General features: G+C 42.2%; 1 protein-coding gene across 1 annotated transcript in view; it reads left to right on the top strand.

Annotated features, from left to right (window-relative positions):
* Positions 1-26,085, top strand: part of CNTNAP1 (contactin associated protein 1) — a 123,312-nt gene that overhangs the window by 44,545 nt on the left and 52,682 nt on the right. The window contains exons 2-7 of the mRNA XM_088480857.1: positions 1,155-1,256; positions 1,568-1,764; positions 4,160-4,307; positions 6,900-7,103; positions 8,064-8,248; positions 11,943-12,083. Coding sequence (XP_088336983.1) covers positions 1,155-1,256; positions 1,568-1,764; positions 4,160-4,307; positions 6,900-7,103; positions 8,064-8,248; positions 11,943-12,083 — 977 coding nt within the window. The remainder of the gene's footprint in view (positions 1-1,154; positions 1,257-1,567; positions 1,765-4,159; positions 4,308-6,899; positions 7,104-8,063; positions 8,249-11,942; positions 12,084-26,085) is intronic.

The following is a 26,085-nucleotide window of genomic DNA, read 5'->3' as shown; positions in this document are numbered from 1 at the left end:
TGTGTATGCATATACAGTAACATGCTTTGAGCACTCCAAGGATAGGTCTGGTATAGTATGTTTACATTCAAAATGACGATGCCAATATGTCGACGTGTCAACCGGTTTTGCTGAGGCCTACTATGCCTATACTCTATGCTACCCAAATTATACGTGTTTGTGATAATAGTTCCTGCTAATACTGCAGGAGGCAAAATTAAACGCCTCCTGCCGGCTTCTGCAGCATCCAAGGATGCATGAACATCTGTCATCGAAGTAACCTTAAGGGCCCCATACACAGTGCGATATGCACCTTGCAATGCGACGGCCGATCCGACGGCCGACATATCGGACGGTCCCTACACACAGAGCGATCCGGTGGCTGACCGCCCGATGTGCCGGTACCACCCTCCCCCACCTGCATAGCGCTGCATGGGATTGTTCGTCAGTCCCCCAGATCAATTGAACATGCAGAAAGATCTGGAGGAGCGACGGACAACCCCACGGGAGCGCGCAGAGGGCGATATCATGCCCACAAATGGAACGATATAGCAGCAATATCGGTCAGAACCGTCAGATCGGCCGCTGTATCGCTCCATGTGTGGGGGCCTTTAGGGTTAGTCAGGATGGCTGGTGTTTTTAACACAAGTTGAAAGCCAGTGACGCTGCATACAAGGATGCAGACACTGGCTTCCGATAGGTCCCTATTTACTGGGATGCTGTCAATCAGGCTGCGGCATCTGGGCACTAGGAGCAAGCTTGCAGAAGGAGATCTGCCCATGCGCAGTACAGATCCTGTGCATGCACAGATATTCAAACATCAAAGTTGTATGCAAACTATTCGATTTGTGTACATCTCTGGATCAGCTCCATAATTTATTGTTCCCAATATATAACATTTCTTATTGCTCAGATGATTTTACACTCCCCTAGTGCTGTTTGTGCTGCAGCTGATTTGCATTACTTACTTTCCCATTTAGATTTCCCACTTCAACTTGAACTTTTTCTGGTTTCATTACATGAACTGCTGAACTAACACTAATGAAACTAATAATTAAATTAGGAAATTAGACTGTAATATTAAATACAACTCTTTATTTCTGCTGTATCTCTTGTGTATTTTAGTGTGTGCTAAGTGCTAACACAAAATCATATTTCTTATTTTTCCCTTACAGAATGGTGCTACAATGACCTGGTTTCCCCCTTGTACTTCACATCCTTTGAGGCGTCCTCGAGATACTCTATTTTTTACACTGCTAACTTTGCACGACTATTCGGTAAGTACATGAGAATCTGAGAATTCCTAAAGAGTAAGAGGTCAAGTACTACTGGCAGAACCCAGAGGTGTCACAACTGGTTGTGACACCAGATGCGGTACCTTCAGACCCTTTGGGCAGGATGTAATAGAGGTTGAGTCTGACGGAGGTGCGGGATGCAGACTGATCTCGATCGTTTTTTTAAAGTTGCAGTCATGTGTTATACCTCCACCCTTTGACTTAAGATTATTGCAATTTTCACATAATACCTTTTCATTAATAAACTTTCTGCTAATGTAAAATACTGTTTCCCTATGCTATCCACCTTTCAGGCAGCAGTGGATGGTCTCCTGCGCTTGGGGATAAACTGCCTTGGCTTCAAATAGACTTGAAGAGAAAATACAAAATAATGGGAGTTGCCACTCAGGGAACACATAATACGTATTATGACTGGGTGACCAAGTACACCTTGCTGTACGGTGATCGGCCAGATAGTTGGAAACCATTCTTCCAGCAAGCCAGTAATTGGGTAAGTGTCAGAATTGAGACTTCGTAGTGATCGGGCGGTAAGTGTGTGTACTCGTATGATGTAAATATATAGTATATACACTGAAATGTGAAACTCAGTCAATTAAGCCAGGAATTGATAACATTTAATTCTCTATGGGGGTCATTCAGACCCGCTCGCGAGCGCAGGACGCTCGCAAGTGGGTCGATGCTCCCCCACTGCGCATGCGCACGACGGAGGGAGCTCAGTCGTGCGCATGCGCGAGACCCGGACAACGACAGCCAAGCTGTCGCTCCGGGTCTCGCACCAAAGGGGGCGTGCTGTCGATGTTGATTGACAGCACGCCCCCTTTGGTGGGCGTGCCGGGGGCCTGGCTGCCAGACGGAGATGTTCCCATGGGAACGCCTACCGTCTGAAGCCGGCCCCACTGACATCACTAGTGATGTCAGTGGGAGTGATTTTGGCTCTGATAGAGCCAAAATTACTCCAGGGCTTGCGGCAGCGAGACCCTACCGCAGGGTCTCCGTCGCAAGCCCGATGGTCGCGATATTCTTGACCATCGCGACCATCATCATGGACGCTCGCATAAGCTGTGGGTGGTAACCCACAGCTATGTGAGCGTCCAGGAGGACGCTCCAAATTTTACTAAGACGACCCTGATTCAGAGCGGGCGCTCTGGTCAGAGCGTCCGGCTCTGAATCAGGGCCTATGTTCACGCCATTTCACCAGTAATTGGACTTTTGGGATTAATGTGTAGATCTGTCTCATACAAAATTTTAATAGAAGAAATCTTATTTTATTGCAGTTAATTAAATTCATAGCTAAATGCAGACCTTTCACAATTTTATATGTACCCCCAGAACCAGTGCAGTAATAATTTTGTTCTTTATTATACTTAAAGACAGAATTAACAATGCATAGTCTGAGATGTTTGGTCATTTGATGTTCAGGTTAATTAACATTACCTGACATGGCCCAAAAATGTTTCTTTATTCTGGGTGGCTGATGTCCAGTCATCAGGCAACCAGATTTTTCATCCTGTCAGATTCAGATATTATTTTACTGGATTTTGATTAGAAGTTTTGTTGGTATTCTCCATCCCCACCCACTAGCGTCTATATACTATATTCTCCATCCCCACCCACTAGCTTCTACTGTATGTGCTTGTTTTTCCATCCCCACCCACTAGCTTCTGTATACTCTATTCTCCATTCCCACCCACTAGCTTCTATGTACTCTATTCTCCAACCCCACCCACTAGCGTCTATATACTATATTCTCCATCCCCACCCACTAGCTTCTGTGTACTGTATTCTCCATCCCCACCCACTAGTGTCTATATACTATATTCTCCAACCCCACCCACTAGCTTCTATGTACTGTATTCTCCATCCCCACCCACTAGTGTCTATATACTATATTCTCCAACCCCACCCACTAGCTTCTATGTACTGTATTCTCCATCTCCACCCACTAGCATCTATATACTATATTCTCCAACCCCACCCACTAGCTTCTATGTACTGTATTCTCCATCCCCACCCACTAGTGTCTATATACTATATTCTCCAACCCCACCCACTAGCTTCTATGTACTGTATTCTCCATCCCCACCCACTAGCGTCTATATACTATATTCTCCATCCCCACCCACCAGCTTCTACTGTATGTACTCTTTTATTTTTTCCATCCCCACCCACTAGCTTCTATGTACTGTATTCTCCATCCCCACCCACTAGCGTCTATATACTATATTCTCCATCCCCACCCACTAGCTTCTACTGTATGTACTCTTTTATTTTTTCCATCCCCACCCACTAGCTTCTATGTACTCTATTTTCCATCCCCACCCACTAGCTTATGTGTACTCTATTCTCCAACCCCACCCACTAGCTTCTGTGTACTCTATTCTTCAACCCCAGCCACTATCTTCTGTGTACTCTATTCTCCAATTGTAGCAGTTAATTCAATGTTATACTTTGGCAGCATATTGTCTGAGTGGTCTATTTACTAAGACCACTGTTGTTGTTGGCTGTTGTTATTTGTCCAGTCAACTGATAATGACACTTACTCAATTGCCATTCGTCTTATACACTAGGACCATGGGTACTTCTATGGGGCCCAGAGCTGAGGGGAGCCCATCTTCCTTGTCAAAGTTACATGTGTTGTTTACATTTTTCACCATTGGGTTGTACATAGGGGCCCTTACAAACTTTTGCTATTGGGCCATCAAATACCTAGTTACATCCCTAACTAGGACTAATAAGCAAGTCCACCTCTCGGTGACTGTTATACAATTGGATGAATCGATTTGAATAGTTTTGCATAGTACTACTGTAGCTCCCACCCCCTCTTCATGGTTTGTAATACAAGTTGAATTTCTTGATGTCAGTCATTTTTATGTACTTTCATATAGACATTCTTTGGCAATGTCAATACATCAGGAGTGACCGAGCACCGCCTCTACTACCCCATTAAGGCTCGCTATGTTCGCTTCATTCCTGTGGCCTGGAATCCAAGGGGAAAGATTGGACTAAGGGTGTCTCTCTATGGTTGTGAATACAGTAAGTAGACACCACAGTGGAAGATGTACCCTTATTGCTTAGCATTATTTTTGATTGCGTATTTTGTTAGAAGTGCAAAGAACAAATGATTGGTCTCTCACTTACCTATCGTTATCAACTCTTTGGACCTGATTCAGAGTCACACGCTATGCTGATGTTCACAGGTGCGCTAAAATCCCTAAAAACTTATATGGCGCATTTGTTCTACTGTGTGTACGCACAGATCAGCAGTTGTGATTGTGACACACGGTAACAGAAATGTACTGGAAATGTGTTGGGTGTTTCTGGGCAGTGACTGGTAGGTGGCTATTCAGGCCCATGGAGATGGTCCATATTATGGGCATGTTATTGGAGTGTCAAGGGCATGTCGCTAAAGTGATTGTGTATTCAGGGGTCTATTTACTAAGCAGTGTTAGGAGACAGAGTGAAAAGTGATAAGGTGCCAGCCAATCGGCTCCCAACTGTCATTTTTCAAACACAGCATGTGAGTTGACAGTTAGGAGCTGATTGGCTGGCACCTTATCACTTTTCACTCTGTCTCCTAACACTGCTTAGTAAATGGACCACTCAGACACTTAATACATCACATTGGAGGCCATTCTCAGACGGATAATCTGCACCTATTATAGGGCTGGTGCAAGTTTCGATGGGAGCATATAAAGATACACAAAGTGGTATTACAGCATCTGAAAAGTGGGTGTCACAGACATTGCACATGCAAATGCACAGATGTACACCATGGAGGGGCTTGTAGCATTATTTGCATAAAGTCGCAGAAGCGATACCGGCAAATGACAGACACGGACGCTGTAGTGTCTGACTTAGAATCCGGCCCTTTGTGTCTTTCTTCAATTGTTCTCTGCATTCGGAAGAACAGGAAGCCTGGTGTGTATTGAAAATTGCTTCCTTCAGGGAACACAATTGTAATTGCTTTTGGAAACATGTACAAGCATATAGCCAGTGCTATTTTTCTAGAAAAACAGCTTTAGTTACGCCTGGGAGAGATGGGGAGGGGGCATGGAGGCGGAGATATAGGCGGAGTTTTGATGAGGTGGAGCATCAATAGGGGCATTATCCACTTTTATTATATTTATTGTTTTTATATTGTCAAAGAAGTGCCTTATAATAAATAGGGAACAATCCTTGAATTATGTTGTAGAATGACTCCAAATCCCGAGCCTATATAAGTATATTGGATGCAGAGTGTTCTGTTAGACAACTCTTTTGTTTCGCTCTATGTATAGTTTGTGAGCCAATACTGTATCTGTGCTTAATATTGTCACCGGCTGCTTCGTTTGGATACAGCCATTTTTTTGTGAGGTGCTTGCGAGTGACTAAGCCGCGACCTCTCCTGTAGGTTCAGTTAGGTTGTGGCTAATTGTCGCCTACCTTTTTGGAGTCATCTGCAACTCTAGTACGGCAGCACTCATTGCTGTAGTCCTCTGTATATTCAGACAGCTGCCGTTGCTATTAGCTGATTGTGCTGGGTCTCTGTGTTTTCCTGTTGCTCACATGAGGCGGCTCTTGTTGTATTTGTGGTCTTCTCAGTGGGGGGTTGGGGGTGTAGATGGGATCCCGATATTGACACACCCTCCAACATGACCCGTTCAATTAGGTACAAAATGCTCTGCTCCTGGACTTTCTTCTTAATTTATGATTGCAGCCACCTGCGTTGAAACACCCTTCTTATCAATTACCTAGTTCAACACCGGTGACTGCAATCATAAATTAGGTGAGAAGTCCAGGAGCAGAGCATTTTGTACCTGATGAAAGGGGTCATGTTGGAGGGTAGGCATTGATGTTAGCTGGCTGCGCCACCACTGGGTCCTCAGCTACGTTCTGGCTGAGCTCAGAGCTGGCAGGGGTAGCTTCTGGGAGAGGCTTGCCCTTAGTGTGGTGCGATGACAGACAGTTCCGGAACACAGTTTCTGATTGTCATTTATCAAAGAAACTTCAGGAATGCGGTTCCGGTATGTTCCACCGGAAAAATAGCCCAGTATATAGCTGTCAGAAAGTGACTAGATTTGGAGAAATGCCTGAAAATGATCTGATTCATTTCAGTTGGATTATTTCATTGTGCTCATACAGTATTTAGATTTTACAAGTAGCAGTATCATGCAAACGTGCATATATCCCTGTGTGTTTAGGCAGAGCCCACGGTTAAGCTATAACCATTACTAGATTTAGAATTAATCATTTACTTATTTTAATAACTTTATTGTGGTCTACTAATGATTATATGCTGTTTTTGTTGATGTATGTCTAATAATTAGGGAATTAGAGGATCATTATGGCTCTTATGAAACATCATTGTGATTTTATTTTTGTTTCCCCGCCTTACAATAGTATTAGTATTATTATAGTTATTATTATTAGCATTTACTTACATAACACCAGCGTATTTCGTTGCTCTTTACAATTGAGATTAAAAAAAGAGCACAAGACTGGCTAATAACATACAAAGAGGTATGAGGGCTCTGCTCACAAGCTTACAGTCTATAGATTAGTACAGTAACGGTTGGTGATGTTATGGTGTGAGGACAGAACTGTATCTGACTGTACATGGAATAACAATGTTCTTCTATTTCTCAGACCATGATGTCCTGTCTTTCGATGGTGATGACTTAATCTCCTACCAGTTCAAAAAAAAGACCAATCGCACTCTGCAAGATGACATTTCTTTTAATTTTAAGACCTTGGAAAAGGATGGGGTGCTGATGCATGCCGAGGGGACACAAGGAGATTACATTACCCTGGAACTAGAGAAGGCTCGGTTGGTCTTCCGGATGAGTCTTGGTATGAAGGACTAGGGCAACTAACATATAACATTCGCCAAGAATGGTAAAAATAATATTACTGAAATGGTGAGGAGTATAGATTGGGTAATTTTGGGAGAGATTTATCAAAGCTTGGCGAGAGATAAAGTACCAACCAATCAGCTTCTGACTATCATTCTTCAAACACATCCTGTAAAATGACATGTGAGGCTGACTGGTTGGTACTTCTCTCCACTCTATCTCTTTCCAAGCTTTGATAACTCACCCATAGTCTAAATAAAAGCACAAGGCCTGAGGTTAAAGCCTGTATACATAGTACGGATATCTGGGATGTAATGATTTTCCAAGCCTAAGAAGGAACCCAAAGAAAAAGTCCATCGCAATGGAAAAAAAATAAATGGTGACAAAATGACATAAAAATTTGTATATTAGCCAAAAGAGATACGTGAGAGGAACACCAACCCATACACAAAAATGATTAGATGTGTGTAAAACAGCATTGTGACATGGGAATTAACATGTGGTTTTATCAGTGTACCAATTAAGAGCGGATAAGTTGTTTTTCTTTTTTTTATTATATCAATATAAATGCACTCATGTATATTGGGGTATGTTTTTTTTTATATTCACTTATTACAATTAAGTTGCACTAAGAAAAATATTTACATTTTAGCAAATATTCAATTTCATTTGGTCAGTAACTTGTCATTTGTATCACTGTAGCTGTTTGTCAATTATGTGCTTGTGAAATGTGTCTGTTTCAGTCATTTATCTTTTTTTTTTTTTACTTAGTCATTTATATACTTTATATTTGTTCTTTGATATATAAAAGGAGGCAGCCAAAAAGAGTGGGGGCTTACACTATGAAGCAATTTTTGAAAGCACAAGTTTACGTATTGCAAATTGTTACCTGTGAAACTGTTTAATTGCTTTTTTTATGTTTCCCCTTTCAAATTTTACCTATATCCTATGTTAACAGGAAACAGCCCCCTCCACCCTGTAGACAGCCACACAGTTGCCACTCTGGGGAGCCTACTAGATGACCAGCACTGGCATTCTATCCACATCCAACGCAATGGACGTGACCTCAACATAACATTGGACGGGGAGATACAGAGGATACGTTGCAAGGGGGATTTTGACCAACTAGACCTGGACCTAGAGGTGGAATTCCATTTTTAGCCATAACTATATATATATATATATATATTCTCTGGTGTCATGATATACAGTTGGATGAAACAGACATTACTATTATGTATGTTGATATATAAGATATGAAAGTGGGTCCACATAGATTTACTGTATCCTCAAATCCTCATTTATCCTCAAACCGTGCCAAATAGTCCTGTTTAGTGCCATGGATTTTGCGATTTAGCTGTGCCAAAATACAAATTTTTAGTACCTAATACTGGCAGAACCTATGATATTAATAAGTGTCAGTGGTGTGCGATGGAGGTTAGTCCACAAGGTAGACAACTTAACCAGGGATTGGTTTATTAACTGGTCAAAGTAGGTGCAGAATAACATAGTGTTAATCCATATGCAGCTGGTACACAATGCAATATTTCCAGGTGCAGCCAGAAACGTATCCAGTGCTGTCAGTGGGGTATATAATGTGAGCGATTAATAGTCTTCTGCCATTTGTGGGCAGGAGAGGGTGAGGGGGGGGCGGCGGCAACGGGCTCTTGTTCCTGAAATGGAAGCGTGTCATCACTGTTGGAGGGGTGGGGGGGGGGGAGGAGAGGCCAAGATCTCAGTCGGCTGCTGAAGATTTCCTAGCTTCTTTCTCTCATCTGCGGCGGCCGGCTTGTGTGACCCCCATGGGTTACTCAGCCGGCCGATGTTATCGCAGATTATCCGGTGCTGCTTCCTTGGACCCAGCTCTGATAAGTAATGCATTCAGGAGGCGTGACGCCTCGTGATGCAATACCATAATTGCAAGGACGGAATTGCAAAGCTGTTTACGTGGAGCTTTGCAATTTCGTCCTGTGCTGAATCAGTACTACAGTGCGGGAGACGCTCAGGGGCACATCCTCCTCTATACATGACAAAGGAGAGAAGATGCCTTCGGCAGTCCGGGAATTCTAGAAGAAGGAACACTATACCTGGACTAAAATGCAAAAAGTATAAAAGTAACACAATAGATGAAAAATAGCAAAGGAAAAAATACTCACTCTAGTGTAAAAAGGCAAAAGACAGTTCCTATACGAGTGACCTGCACCAAGCAGATATACTGAATCTGTGATGTTATACCAATTAATTTGCTACAAAAATACTAATTCTCAATACCTATTACATTATAAGCAAAGTAAGATGCAACATTAAGGAATAAGTATGCAGTCTGTGGAAAAAGGCCAAAGATCGTTGTGATACATGTGACCTGCGCCATGCAACGTTATGCTTTATCTGCAACTTTAAACCAATTCCTTTGCGGCTCCGTCGTGCGCATGCGCGAGACCCGGATGGCGATGGGCAAGCCGTAACTCCGGGTCTCGCTACAAAGGGGGCGTGCTGTCAATGTTGAGTGACAGCACACCCCCTTTGGTGGGCGGGCCGGGGGCGTAGCTGCCCAGATGGAGGCGTTCCCATGGGAACGCCTACCGTCTAGGACCGGCCCCACTGACATCACAAGTGATGTCAGTGGGTGGACTTCTTGCTCTGTAAGAGCAAGAAGTCCACTGGGACTTGCGGCAACGAGACCCTACCACAAGGGTCTCGTCGCAAGTCCGATGGTCGCGATGGTCTTGACCATCGCGACCATCATCCTGGCCGCTCGCACTAGCTGTGGGTGGTCACCCACAGCTATGCGAGCGGCCAGGAGGCCGCTCTAAAAATACAATAGGCGGGCACTGATTCAGAGCGAGCGCTCTGAAAGAGCGTCCGGCTCTGAATCAGGCCCAAAGTTCTGTTCCCTTTTCTCTGTGGACGGTATATTCCATTTTGTTACAAGTCTATCCAAAAAAGAAAATAATAAGCCAAATAGCGCACACTGTATTTTTTGTTGGATAGAAATAACATCCTCTTATTGTGCAAACACACTCACCTTTAAATTGCTGAATCTTGTGTTTCTCCAAGTGTCGGCTTGCTCCAGCAGCCATGTTTGACAACTGGGCCATGCTGTGACTTATTGTTCACCAATGCGTGCTATGATTTGTTGTTCAAGTATTGTGAATTATTTAATATTATGCAATAGAGAAATTATAGCTAGAATGTGATTGGCTGGTATGGGCAACATCACCACTTGTCTGTTTTAGAAGCTTTAGTAAATATACCTCTTAGCATCTTAAAATCTTGTTTTTTTTTTCTCTTTACTATTCCCTCCAAACCCTGGGCATCGAGTATGGGAAAGAGCCCTGGTGCTTTTGTCTCAGGGCTGGTTATATCTCACCAGCTTTTATGTGGGCCCGATGCCCCTGGGGAAACCAGCCTTTGTGCCAATAGGCCTGGGACTGGCTTGAACCATGGTGGGGGATACATACCCACTCTATGGTTAAACCACCACAGACTGACAAAGCCCAGTGCTGGTTGCCCTGAAATAAGAAGGATTCCCCTGATTTTGGGGTAATCAGCACTAGACTGAAAGCATCAGTGCTGGTTAAAAAGTGTTGCTGCCCCCCACACATTTTTTTATTTTTATGTGTCTTTAACATAGAGAAGACGTTGGACAGCATCGGTATGCATATGAATAGGGGAGGGATGTATTGCAATTAATTTGCAATACATGATACATCCTACCTCTAGACTGTACGGAAGAACTACAGATGTGTCCTCATACATCTAGCTTCAATACGCCACCTAGCGTGACTTGCCTGTGGTGAGTGCGCCACCAGATCCCATGCTACTCTGCCAATGTTGGTGTAGACTGTGCTGATTATTTGATATGCAATACTTGTATATCTGTGTGCACCTAAGTCTGTATACTGTATAAAGCACAACAGAACTTGGGATGAAAAAAGCTGCGGCCGCTACACTGTAGCACTTCGTATACAGATACATAGACTCAGGTGCACACAGATATACAAGTGTCACATATCAAATTAATCAGCATAGCCAGCTGGTGCATCCTACTCACATTGTATTGTGACTTAGACACATTTTTGGCAAAAAAAGACGCCTGGCGCTAGCTGAGTCTCACGGAACCTGGCACACTGGGAGGGGCACTTTAGCGCGACTGCAGCAAAGATGTGTAAGGACACCTTTCTAATTGAAACTAGCTAGTCATTTAGGTCCGCTGATGCATTACCTCTTGTTCTTTTTCTTCCTCGTTCTTAATGTCTATTTTTTTCCTTGTTTATAATATGTATCTTATTTTGCACTTTGCTTTGTGTTACGTGCTGGTGGTATTGTGCTTGTTTATAAGGAAGTAGCATTGTACAATCACTACCAAGATTTGTGATTTTTAATTGCTTTTTTAAATGCCATTGCTTAAATAAACATATAATAGAAATAAAATCCCCTGTCACTTAAGAGTGGTAGAGCATGTTCCTTTCTGCATAACAGACAGCAAATCCATCCCACAATTGCAATCAATTACTAAAATATTGAAATACTGCCTGGCAGAGGGGTGCATGGGACCGGCCCAGCGGGAACTATCCCGCTGTCCCGGTGACCCAATCTGCCCCTGAACACGTGTATCCCCTCTCAGATGTAGGATGGGACAATTGTAATAATAAATACATTTAGTTTAGTATAAATTATTTAGGATTTTGCTTCGGGTGTATAAAATGAACAACAATATACTAGCTTTGATATAGATATTTGTCAAGTAGTAGTTTAGTTATCCTTTATACTGTACAGACCTGTCCATCTAATTTGGATTTTAAGAAGTTTAAGGACTCTCTTCTTGTCCCTACAGATTTTTTTTGCTGGCATTGTATACCAGGAGAAAAGCATCTCTCATAAGCAGAATTTCCGTGGCTGCCTTGAGAACATTATTTTCAATAGGGTCCAAATCGCTGACCTTGCAAGGAGGAAACACTCGTCCATTCGCTTTGTGGTGAGTCCACAGATGACAGTTGCTTGTATCTGTGTAGCAGAACAATCTGTAAGAGTAACAGCATATCTCTTTTCTATTTACTGTCCCCTATGGGGTAAATGTAATACCCGTTGGATTTACAATGCCGCCAGGTTATTGGTGGCTTTGATCGATGGAATTCAAAGGGCACTAGTAATTCATGTTAAACAAGCCTGATTTAGCATTAATTCCTATTGCCCTTTGATATCCATCAGACAAAGCTTTGTATACCCGATGGATAGTACTGTATATCTGCCCCATGTCGATACACTCTGTCACACCAGTGTTGGTGATTTGTTCCCCTTGCTGTGTAAATGAACTGATATTTCTACATAATCTTGGAGGAGCAAATTAGCCAATTGGTATATCAATGTGAATGCTAATTTGTTTGCTTAAGCCATAAAACAGATAAACTACTATTATGATGTATTTTTGGATGGAGAGGCTTCTAATAATTTCTTGTAGAAATCTGCATAACTTAATGACAACATGACATGAATTGTGGTCCAAATGACAGGCATGTTGTTTAGTATATTTGGGGCATCGTTACTTGTGGATGTGTTTGTGTCTTTGTCACATACATAATAGAGTATATCATATCCAGCAATGACCAGCATTTTTTGCCATAACTAGCAAATCATATCCAGTAACAGTCAGCATATTATACTCCGAAAAAAACAAGGATATAATTCCCTATAATCACCAATATGTCATGCCCAGCAATATTAAGTATAATCAAATAATGACTAGCAGTAGCAACACAATATAAGCATCAGCTGTGCATACTGCGTATTGGAAAGTACAGTTAGACTAACTTATCCATTGATAATGTACTATTAGACAATGTGATTCTCTTTACAGGCTCTATAATCTAATTCATACTCAAATGCTTATTATAATGTAGCTTTTCACCTCAAGCCTCATGTGTGCTCTTCACAGTAAATCACTTGACCACATATCATTCATATTAGATCATCCTTATGTTAGTTCAGCTATTCATAAGGTCTGTACTGTGTAATCTTTATCATGCACTAGTATGTCCAATTAGTACACTGAGAATCATATAGGGTTGCATGTTACATGATGAAGAGCACACGTGACAGTTGGAAAGAAAATCTACATTATGATAAGACTTTCAATTGTGAATCAGATTATATTATTTTTGTACTATTATATTATGGTTATATATTTTTATGAAATTATTAATGGTTAAGTTAGTCGAATCTATTTTTTTTTTTACTGAATGCATTTTTATCAAAAAGTACAGCAGAACATGTTACATACAATAATCCAGGTTACAGTATAATATTCATAAAGTAATGTATTTAGAGTAACTTCAAAAGGAGAAAAAGAAATACAGAACAAGGGGGAAGAGGAGGGGGAGAAAAGGGGTAGTGCATACACCATAGCTGGATTAATACAGAACCGATTGCATTTATAATTAGAGCCCTAATCTTATTTGTAGTAAAAAGAAAATGAACTGTAATCAGGGAAGAGCCAGGCTTGAGGAAACGTAAATGGCATAATAATCAGACCAAGAGATACCATTTGACAATGGGGGACGAATGGGACATAGAATATTTGAAACCTATAGTTTCCATATCAAAACTACGTTGAATCTAATTGTGCATACACACGGTTTTTCTTCAGATCTGAACGGTAACGATTTTAAAAATCGTTCAATCGTTCATATCTGAAAGAAAAATCTGACAAGTGGGCAACAACGAACGATGAACGATGCACGTTCCCATTTGTCATATAACGATATCTGACATCTGATGTGTTTGCAGTCAGATTTGGTAAACTTCATTCATTTTAATTAGGGATGTGCAGGCTCGGATAGGTTCGAGTTTGCACGTGGAGTTCGGATTTTTCCCTCCAAAAAAACGGAACTCAGAACGAGGCAAAACGTCATCTTACATGGACGAACATCATCATTCCTGGACAAAAGACCAGGAATGATGATGTTCGTCCATGTAAGATGACGTTTTGCCTCGTTCTGAGTTCCGTTTTTTTGGAGGGAAAAATCCGAACTCCACGTGCAAACTCGAACCTATCCGAGCCTGCACATCCCTAATTTTAATACAGGCTGAAATCATTCAATCGTTTGCAAATTGTTTGCAAATCGTTCAATCGTTTACAAATCGTTCAATCGTTCATCTGACATATCTGACTGTGTGTATGCACCATTAAGGTGCATACACACGTAACTATTTTGTTACCAACGATTTTCTGAACGATTTTCTGAATTATTTTCTGTCAGATTATCTGTCAGATTTTTAAAAGTGTAATGAATGATTTTTTTGAACTACAAACGATTTTTGTAACTTCCCTTAATCAAAATCGTTCAGTTGGTCAGTCAGAATGAACTACAAACGGGAACGCGCATGAACGATAATCGTTCATCGTTATAACTCAGAAACTGAACAGTTTTTTCAACGATTGAACGATAACGACGTTATAGTTAAATCGTTAAAAAAATCGTTACCTGTGTATGCACTTTTAGAGATAATTCTTGGTAATAAAGGAGGGTCCGGGTCTCTTCCAACATTGAGCTGAAGCGGCTCTTGTGGCAATGAGAATATGCCCAAACACATATTTTTATTGTTGGTCTGACAGGGGGAAATAGTGTAATAGTGCTATTTCAGGTAGACATGGAAGGGATTCTGAGGTGACCTGTTTAATCAAATCTAAGACCTCAGTCCAGAGTGGTTATATCACAGGGCAGGACCAAAAAATATGAATCAAGGCACCTTCCACAATTCCTCCAGCAGAATTTTCGAAGAATCTGGCCAAATTGAGTATAATTTAGCTGGGGTATCATATAAACCGTGAATAAGTTTAAACAGCATTTCAGAATGATTTATACATTTGGACATTTTAATAATATTTGTAAACAATCCAATCCATTCCTCATCAGTTAGGGAGATTTGAAGTTCTGACTCCTATTTTTAGTTTGAATTTCTAACTTCTTATCTTTGAATGAGGAAAGTAAGGTTTGTTTTATACCACATAGAGATACCACTTTTATGGTTTATTGAGGAGAGTTTGGAAGTTATGCAGGAGGGAGGAGAAGGATGGGCCTCACAAGTCGCTGATTTGGAAGATTGCCAGTGTCTAATTTGCAGATATTTGTAAAAGTCTTTAGAAGGCAATGAATATTGTTCCCAAAGCTAGAGAAACATCTTAAGAAATTGGTGGTCATACAAATCCTGGACTGTCAGTATACCCTGCTCTGACCAAGTATTTAGAGATAGATTGGGAATTAAATTTGAAACAGCCACTATAGAAATATTCGAAGTAGGACTAACTGTTCCTTTTAATATGACATCTAATAAGGTAGTAGTAACAATATATGATGCTGCATGATATGTCACAATGATACCGCCAGGTACTGCAACAAGTTGGCAAGGTTTATAAATGATTGAAGCAAAATAAAAATATTTATCCTTTCTCTTCTTATGGGCTTAATATGACCTTGAAACCAACCAAAATAAAGTGTATATCAAATAGACAATTTTTTGAAAAAATAAGTTAATAATACATACCTACAATAGCCTGGTTGTGTGCTGGCTCATTCCAAGACTTTGATCTTCCTTTTTTTTTAAGCAAATCCCTGATGGGCTGGGATGTGTGCTTAGATGCATGTGTTGGAGGTTGAAATTCCTCTTCATCTTCAGTTTTCTGAGAGACAGCCGGTTTCAGACCTAAATATGGTGATATTTGGAGCTATTTATTACACCTTCTATCTTCGCTCAAGCCCCTTCCCCAGATGAAGAAAAGCAGCCCCTATGTATGATGCTGCCACCACTATGCCATACATTATGTATGGTGTTCTTTGGCTTATGAGCTGTGTGGTCTTTGTGCCAAACATACTGTATTCTGATCGATGACCTCTCCTTGCCAGGCGATAACAGATTATTATTGAGCCTACTGGTTCTTGGAATTTAGTCACCAGTAATCGCCTGTTACTGACTCCGCCCACTGCGCAGTTGATGTATAATTTGCTGCCGTCCCCAAGCTCCTACACTGGCACCAGGAACTGCTTACTTCCACCCAGGCACCTACACTGGCACCTGGAACCACTTTTGTCAGGCTCCTAAGCTGGCACCTGCAACCGCTTACTTCTGGGTATGTCTGGGCACGCTGCTGCAACACTTCCTGGATTGTGATAGCTATCCGACACTGGTCCCTCACCATGGACCATTCTCTAAGGGGTAGCTGGCAGAAGGATTAAGCTTGGAGACACTGGGCATAGGGCCTGATTCAGACTTGGGAATAGAGTGAGATATCTCTCTCAACTGATCATCTTGGTGAAACCATGCTGCACTGCAGGTGGGGAACATTTAAAATGTCCAGAGAGATTTAGATTTGGGAGGAGTGTTTCCAAACTGACATCTAAATTGTAGAGTAATAATAAAGCTGTGTAGTATTTGTGGGCTACATGTAAAAGCAGCCAGTATTTACCCCACATGTAAAAAAAATTATGTATTTACACACCTTGCATTTCAATATGGTTTGTTCAGGTTCACAGTTGAGAGAGAGATATCTCACTCTATTCCCAACTCTGAATCAGGCCCTTAATCCAGAACAGCCAGAGAACGGAATAGCAGTTTGCGTTATTCTGTTGGTCACGGGATACAAGTAGATGTGTCATCTTACAGGCAAGATGTTTATTGCGCAAAAGTCTTTGAAAAGACAAAGGGCCTGATTCACTATGGATCGCTAATGCAATCGCAGCTGCGATGAAGCATGCAGTTCAACTGTGATAGTATGCTAATCCATTGCGATTGCAATACACTGGAGCATAACATAAGGATGCCCACTTTACTTATCACACATCCGTAATGTTTAGAAAGCCTGCAAAACTATTGGTACAATCGAGTATTATCGCAGCCTCACGCACACTTGCACAAGCCCTGACCTTACTCAGAAACTGCTAACAACCACTCACACTATGAGACCTCAGACTGCGTAGGCCATTGCAGTGGATAATTTATGCATGCCCCTGTTATGCGTTTGAATGCACTGGCATGCCTGCGTTTGCCCGACCATCCCCCCGTCACACCCACAAATGGCACTTCCTGTCAATCACTCTACGATAGGTTTGCGCACTCACTGCGATCGCAGTCCCGATCGCAATAGCTAGTTCGCACAAGCGCACTGTGATGCATACGAATGTGCAGAACGCAACAATCAGGCCCAAATCCCGTCACTATAGTTGGAGGATATCAGAAGATATCTATATTCAGGGCTCACAGGCCCTATTTTTTATCCCATTCTTACACACAATACCACAGGGGATAAACCCACCCTGTGTCCCTTAACCAATCAAACTATCTCACAGAATAATAATTATTACATCTTACATTTCAAAGGAGCTAACCAAATGTCCTCCTTCCTTTCATATATATACACCAACCAAACCAGTTTGGTTTCCTAAAACACAACTGATTTAGCATATAACTGTCTCTCAAAATATAATGTAAATATAACTTGCATTTCAATTGCATTTCAGTTTGGCTTAATCACAATCTTAACACCTTTTTAAGAAGTTCCACCTTACTTCCTGGAAGGCATTGACTGTAAACAAAGGTTTAGCCATTTTACTAGGAGTCTATGTACTAAGCCTTGGAGAGAGATAAAGTACCTGACAATTAGCTCCTAACTGTAGTTTTTCAAACAGAGGGGGGACGTATTAAGTGGCAGGTTCCGGGCTTTATTTGTCAGGACCTGTATCACATGTAGCGTGGTGAAGCAGGTCCCATCATCGATGAAATGTATTATCTTTGTTGCTGAAGAGGTAGAGTGTTAATTCACTTGTCCGAAGAATTGCACTCAGTCAGTGACAGCAACCCTGTCGAAAGTGACAGACCCTTACATGCATACTGCGCATGCGGCAGTCAAATTCCTCTCAAATTCCTCATCCGCACCATTAATGAAAAATACAACTTTATTGTGTTTTGAATGCACAATCCCTGGCCGGAACCAACAGCCAGGGACAGTGCTGTGCATATCGAAATCGATAGCTGTAGCAGCTGATGGAATAGTCAGTGCCACTGACCATTCATATATCTACCTGCACATTGGCACCCTGTCTTGAAGATAGAAGCAGGGCGCATAAGAAAGCGGTAACTGTGATCACTCAAGCAGAATAAAAGCCATCGCAGAGTGAGTGACAGGCTGTGACAGTATGGGGGTGGTGACGGGGGAGTGGTCAGAGAAATGCAGGCGTGTCTGTCCGTATGAACTCCGTTTCCTGGGTGTGCATAAATTAGCCACTGAGATGACATACGCAGCTTGAATACTCACGGTGTTCAACAAGACTTGCAGTTTCTGCGGCAGGTCAGACCTGCTGTTATTCTGTGTGAGGGGCCGATGTTACCAATGTATATGCAGGATTGAGAGGTATTACGGATGTGAGATAGCGGTAGTGGGCATCTCTATGCTTGCTGTGCAACGGCTTTGTTCTTGCATTCATTAGCATATTTTCACAGCAGACGTCCGTGCGATTACCGAGCTGCAATAGCGATCCATGCTGAATCAGGCCCTTTATCTCCATCCACTTTAGTTCTCTCCAAGGCTTACTACATAGACCTTTTAGTCAGGAAAATTTCCGTATCACTTACTACTTGATAATGTTCTATGAACAATTAGTTTCCAAATGTCAATACCTTGTAAATCAAAATAGTTTTAAAACCTTCCTGTAAGTGCATAGTCCGTACCTTTTAAAGATGCGTTCCATCAATTCTAGAACTGCACACAGGGCCTGATTCAGAGCCGCTCGTAAGCAGCCGCTCGTTCGCTCCGAACGATGTTCGCACAACTGCGCATGCGTATGGGTTGTAATACGCATGCGCGAAACATTCATTGCGGTCGGAAATTGTGTGATTGCAAAATAGCGAATGCCTGCTAATTTGAGTGACAGGATGAGGCGTTTGTGGGTGGTAACAGGGGAAGGTGCTTGAAAACGGGGAGTGGAGATCCGAACGCAGGCGTGCCAAAAGGTCAAAACGGGCGTTTTAAGGGTGTGCATAATTAATACAGCAGCGTCATCGACCACGTCACTTGGTTGTTTCTTAGCCTGAACTGTTCGCATGATTGCGTAGGAAAATCCTACCACAAGCACTGCAAGCAGTTCAGACGCCTTTCGATGTACTCGATTAATCAAATAAATAGCGGAGATGATGTAGGATGCGAGCGGCCAGGGGGCGTCTTTACAAAATAGCGAGCGCATATTTTGTTCGCTCGCTCAGACATAGAGGCGTCAACAGACCGCAAAGAGCGAGCGCTCAATTTAAATAGCCGGCCCCTTTTTCTGAACGAGCGAGCGCAAATAGCGTCCGGCTCTGAATCAGGCCCACAGTGCATTAAATATAACATGTTAAATACATTATTAAATTTACATTTACAGCACATGGCGTCTAGCACCGATTGGGCAATTTAAAGAGAGTTAACCCCTTCAGAGCCGCGACCACCTTTTGAAACATGGGTGCCGGGTCTCCGTCCACACTTCTTTTAGAATTAAGGCCAAAAAGTTAATACTTTGTCTTATCAGGCCATAATCAAACAGTTGTGGATGAACCACTTCTCCAAATTCCCGCTCCACTAATTTCTTGGTGCAAGTAATGGTTATATATACAAAATATATAATATATGCAATAATTAACTTTAAATAATTCACCAGCAGCAAGTGTAAAGAAGTTGTGCAAACTCTACAAATAAGGAAAATCCAGTAAACAAAAAAAATATTTCACTAGGTAGATTAGAAATATATAACAATTAATTAGAAAGTTCTGCTCCCCAGTCATAAAACAGAGGCCCAAATGTATCACAAATAAATATCATTTAAAAATACTTAGTGATATTCATATATAAAATACTAAAAGTACTTCTGATAATAGTATTTGTTGCACTATCTCACAATTCTGCAATAGTGTATCTAGATGCCACTTGTTAATTTTATTGTCAACAATGTTGCAAAACTAAATCAGTTCAAATAGATGCACAGCAAAATTTAAACTAGCATTCACAGTGAGGTAAATAGATATTCAGTGTATTTATTTGATGCTCTCTTACTTGTATTCAAAGGTAGTACTCTCATATACTGTAATTTGTAAATACAAGCACTGCAGTACGCTGGCTGATGACTGGTGTCCGAGCAGGGGTGGTAATCGATCAAGCTATTAATACCCAAACATAGAATCACCAGAGGAAACAACAGTCCTAGCCAAAGGAGAAAGGGTGGGAGCTGTTGCTAGTTGGCAGTCCTATTCCCTAGAACAAATCCAGTTTGCAGGTCATAGATTCCTGCAAACTGGTGTTTTGTTGTTCAGGAGGCTTGCCATCTAGCAACAGCAAGTGGGCAGACTACTACATACCTGGTGGTTGCTGTGAGAAACTCGATCTTTTGTAGATCGGTTGGTCTCCAATAGTGCTTAGCGAATGTATGAGCTGAGGACCATCTCGCTGCTAGCATTATTGACTGTAATGGGATGCCTTTAGCTGACGCTTTTCTGGCTGCTGCTCCCCGTAGGGAATGACGATTTGAATTGGTTTGTATCTACCCCTGCCTCCCTCATGGATGCTACAATCCATCTTCTGATAGTGGAAGATCTTGCTGGGCGAAAGGGTTTCCTACAGGAAATCAATTCAAAGTTTTGACCTTCAGGACTGTTCTTAAGGAATCTTCCTGCTTTTTTATAGGACACAAATGGCTGATCCAGCCCTTTACTGCTGGGTTTGCCAATTCTATCTTCCCTTGTTGTAGGGAACTGCAACTCCATGAACAAGGAGTATGAAATGCCTGTTGGGGGAAGCAGATTAAAGGGAGGTTTAATCTTGACTGGATTATTTTTAGTAAAACTTGTCTGTGGTAATTTGTTGCAACTCTGCATATGATTCATTTAGGGTTTTGTGGTGAAGTGAGTGTGTGTGAACTTATCGTAACCGCAGCCTCGTCTGGCGTTGTTCCATGTTCCTGTGGATGATTCTTGAGGGGTATAAAGGGATCTTTGCATGAAGCCTCCTTTCTGGGCTCTCCTTGTGCCTTGAAAGTCTTGGGTCGGACCCGCGACTCTTGGAGCCCGACCCCCTTGAAGAAAGGGCCTCCTGGGAGGCTCATTCGATTTTTTAATGTCAGAAAAGGATTTCCTAGCTTTGTGGAATGTTTTGACCTCCTCTATAAACTGTGAGCCAAAGAGGTTGGCATCTGTAAGGTTAGGGAACTCCATGGATTTAGGAGCAAGGTCTGCCAGAACTGCACTAGTTAACTACATAGATCTGTGGGTATTAGTGATGTGATTAAATTATTGACCTATGATAAGAGTTACTCTGCTAATAGCCTTAAATAAAGCAAGCTTAGATGCCACCAAAGAATCTAAGGCATCTCCAGACTCTCCCTTTATCTCTGCTTTCTCTAGTATGAAAAGAAGAGGACCTGCTGCGTCCACTATCTTGTATTGGATCTTTCTGAACATACGACCGTGGGGTCATTTTGTTTTTCCCCCCCCCACTATAGAGGTCAAAGCCGGATCAATGTTAGGGGTAAATAGAGCAGGTACGTCTGGCAACCTCGTATAGGAGCACAGGACTAATTCATCTTCCTTAATAAGGGTTGCTCTAAAGGCGAGCTGAGTAAATTTCTGTACCTCTGAATTGCTCTTTAGGGGCCAGTATATAATTTTGATGGGGGGGTTCATCCAGCTAAAGCCACTGTGGCCATCTGCACCTCACTAAATTCCCCACACTATGAAGAGGCAGAGGTTCTTGTTATCTCCTCTGACTCCCAGTCTACCGAGGAGGGTTGGCCAAAATCACTAGAGGAAAGATGTGGCTGTCCGGTAGGTGACCCCTTATACAGACTGTGGGACTCCTCATGATGCCAGCTAAGGACAGACAAATAATGCTGGCTATGGGCAGAAGTATTGTGCTTGCTCCGAGCACTAGAATGTTGCCTGCTATGGGCAATTCCAGGGAATGGGGGAATGTCACTTGAACAGGCCCTGGGATTAAACTTACTTTTATTTTTATGTGACTTTTTCAGTTCCTGTTGAATTCCTGAACAGGAAGGTGAACTGGCACTTTAATGAGGAAAATTATTTGCCTCAGAGTCTGAGGAGTTAGATGTTCCAAAATTTGTGACTGGAACAGACTTTCTTCTTTTATATATAATTTCTTCAGATAAAGATGATGAGGAAGATAGTGCCCTTTTATGGGCTCTCTTCTCTGAAACACTGCCAGCAGCAGAAGACATTCTGAATGTATCGGTCACAGAGACAGAAACTGTGTCCTCCATCGTTTGCTGACAGAAAAAATCTGACCAGCAGTGCCTGCGCGGGTGCATGTGATAGTGGGTGTGCACATGACCTAACGTGCGCGTGACCTGCACACCGCTCAATGTTCAGGGCAGAAGGAGTAAAAATTCTTTCACTTTCGTCTGCCCCAGCGTATTCGAGGGGCTTGCTGCCTAACCCACCTGCTGTTCTCCTGCTGTTGCTAGGTGGCAAGCCTCCCGAAGAACAAAATATCGGTGTATAAGTCGCTTAGAAAAAGCAGGTGACAGCTGTATGGCAGAGTGATGTCAATGCATTTTGTGTACTTATCCACTGAGACAAGACTTGAGAAAGTCTCTGTGGGCAAGGAGACAAAACATGTACAGTTCTTACCTGTTTTGAAAGCTCCTTCTGGCCCATGACTATCCCAATATGATGCAACCAAGAAAACTGCAAGAAAAGCCTACTGGAAGAGCTGATCTCTTGTTAATCACTATTGCTTTGATTGCTAGCAGATATATGTTAATTATCTCTGACCATGATTTTTGAATGTGATTGGTTTAATATTGTGCACAGCCACATTCCTTTTATGTAAGGGTGTGTACACTTACGCAACCAAGGTATTGTAGGTTTTGTATTTCACCTTTATATCCTCAAAATTGTCTATTTGAAATATCACATTAAAGGTATAAAAAAGTCTGATATGATGTATCTTGGTTTCAGGCTTTACATTGCAAAAAGCTACAATTTCAATAAATATATATGAGTAGTCTTTTTATATACACTGTATGTGTATATGTATTTGCATACATGATTGCATCCTGCTTAGCTGACATGCTGGAGCCACTCTCTGCAGTGTGCCTGTAAGTGAGCTGAGGACTGGGTAGGTCCATTGGCAGCCCCAGTTATGTGAAAAAATTAAGAGGGTTTAAAAGACACAGATATAGGGCAGGAGGATACTGTTTCAGGACAGTGCTGACTAGAAGTAATTTTTCTATTAGACTGGTTCAGGATTGTGCCTGTGTGGACAAACCAGTGGTCAAACTGTGCATTCATTGTGGAGCTGCTAAAAGCATGAGGACATTGAGCTGTGTACATAAAATGTGAGTAAAGGGTGGAAGATCGTAACTCAAAGTGACTGAGACATAAATACTGGTGAGGTACAAGAGTGTATAGCTGTTATGGCACACCCAGAAAACCACATCAACTTCTAGAATCAGTGCTTCACCTATAACAGCCACCATTCTCCCATAGAGATAGATGCTTTCATCGGTATGCCGCCTGGACAGGACTCTAGATAGTAGGAGCTTATAAGGCTGGAAGAGGTAACAAGCAGTATGGTACCTAGTTAGATGTAAAGCAGGAATGCTGGAAATGCTGGCAGGCTGAGATACTAAACACTGCAGTCAGGTGTAATGCAGGAGTGCTGCTTGCAGCAGTGAGAAATGCTGTTAGATACTGGAGTAGCTGAACACTGCTGACAGACTAAAACTAGCTACACACTGTCAGATTTTCTTTGATCAGGACGAGGAACGGGACAATTTTTTAAAACATTATGCAATTTTTACATAGAAGCTACCGATTTTCAACTACACCACACTGATTTTGCATTTGTCCGCCCACAAGGAGGATGACACAGGGGTTTATTTATCAAGCAGTGAAAAACTTAGAGAAGTGAACCAGTGGAGAAGTTGCCCATGGCTACCAATCAGCTTTGAAGTAGCATTTATCAAGTACAGTATATAAAATAATAGGTAGGAGCTGATTGATTGCCATGGGCAACTTCTCTACTTGTCCACTTCTCTAAGTTTTTCACTGCTTGATAAATAAACCCCATAGTGAGAGCACAATATAGGAAACATGGGCAGATTATTGAGAATGCACACACTGCTCAATATCGGGAATTTGAGGCCGAGATTTTCATTCTTGACAGACAGATCAGAGAATTTAAGGAATGCGTTTGTGGATGTTTTCTAACCGTTTTATCAGTGAAATGCTGAAACGATCATTCTTACACACTATACTGTACAATAAATCAGTCATCACCCGATTATTCGCAAAATGGCCCAATAATTGTATAGCGCAGAGGTTCCCAAACGCGGTCCTCAAAGCTCCCCAACAGTTCTGGTTTTAGAGATGTCCATGGCTGAGCACAGGTGGTTAAATCAAATTGACTGAGGAACTAATTAAGTCACCTGTGCTCAACCATGGATATCTCTAAAACCAGAACTGTTGGGGAGCCTTGAGGACTGCGTTTGGGAACCTCTGGTATAGTGTGTAGGCAGCTTTACAAATGCTGGAATCCCAGAGGAAAAGTAAGGTACACAAATGCAAGCTGAATATTGCTGGTAGGCACAACACTGGCTGGAACCAGGAGATACCGAGAATAAGCAGACAAAGACCGGAGCATTACAGGTAAAGTTCAAAGCAGGACAAGGACGCTATAACCAGCAGTGAGGCGAAGTCCTTGGTGCCTTTTACTTAAGAAGGCACCCAATCAGCATGTCCGCTCAGACAAGACCTAATTAGTGTAACACGCTGCAGCTGTCATGCTGTAAAGGGAAACCGCAGAAAGAAAGCATCCTGGCTGCCAGGCAACAGCCAGGAGCGGAAGGCAGTGCGGCCATGTGATGACGTCAGGCAGTGTCCCTGTCGCCTAGCAACAGCCAGGACAAGACAGGGTTATGTGAGCTGCTGCAGTCAGCGTGGCGGCCATTAACAATAGTGTGGTGAACCCCTTAGTATTTTTATGCAAACTTACTACATTTTTGTGTTGGGCATCTCAATAGGGTGGGTCTATCACCATTTTATATAGGTGATTTATATAACCTACATTGGGGTACCAGGAAGGTCAGGGCTCAACACATAACATTGACTTACAGGCTAAACATTACCCAATTTGACTCTGGGCTACAGCCCTCCAAACTTCAGCACATGTTAACAGCATCTGCTTTGACTGGATCTCAAGGACATTTATGAGAGTGGAGGGTGAGATATATGAAAGCCAATACTAAGTTGCTATGCAAGGTTTTCTTGAGCAAAGGTTAAAAAAAAAAGAATGTGTGACTCTAATTCCATTCAACCAGTAGAGAACACTGAGGTCCACTCCTGTTGGTAATAGAATGGAAAATGAATACATTTTGGAGAGTTCAGCATCCCGTCAGTCTCACATGGCAAATCAATCAGTACTTCAAGAAAATATGGTTTACTTACAGTTAATGGGATCTTATCTTGGACTAGAGAGACATAGTTCAAGAGGAAAGTATAACTTTGCCCATATATAAAGTGCTGGTGAGGTCTCATTATGATTATGTAGATGAATTTGTGTACTAATTAAGAAGATCAAGGAACTAGAGAGAGTTATGAGTGAAACCACCCCTTGCTGTATAATACCCCTTTTACACCAGAGCAAAAACCTGGGTTTTTGCTGGGTCTACCCGGGTCGCAGCTCAGTGTAAAAGGGTCCCTGAAAAATAACCTGGGTCAAGTGACCCTGCAATCCAACCCAGGTAGCTACCAGGGTTGGACCCAGGATGGACCCAGGTAATGGTGCAGTGTAAACGGTGCAACCCAGGTTATCTGATCTGGATCATGCCTAAAATGAGCGGATTGGTGGTTGTGGAGCATTCACCTCCCACTTTTTATGACCTCACAGGTTTAGCAGGGCAGACCTGAGTTCAGTGTGAACAGGGCTCACCTGGGAGTAACCC

The sequence above is a fragment of the Taudactylus pleione genome, unplaced genomic scaffold (genome assembly GCF_031769625.1).
Source record: "Taudactylus pleione unplaced genomic scaffold, aTauple2 ptg000256l, whole genome shotgun sequence".
Classification (NCBI taxonomy): Eukaryota; Metazoa; Chordata; class Amphibia; order Anura; family Myobatrachidae; genus Taudactylus; species Taudactylus pleione.
Note: the sequence above shows the minus strand (reverse complement) of the source record. Positions and strands in the feature narration are given on the sequence as shown.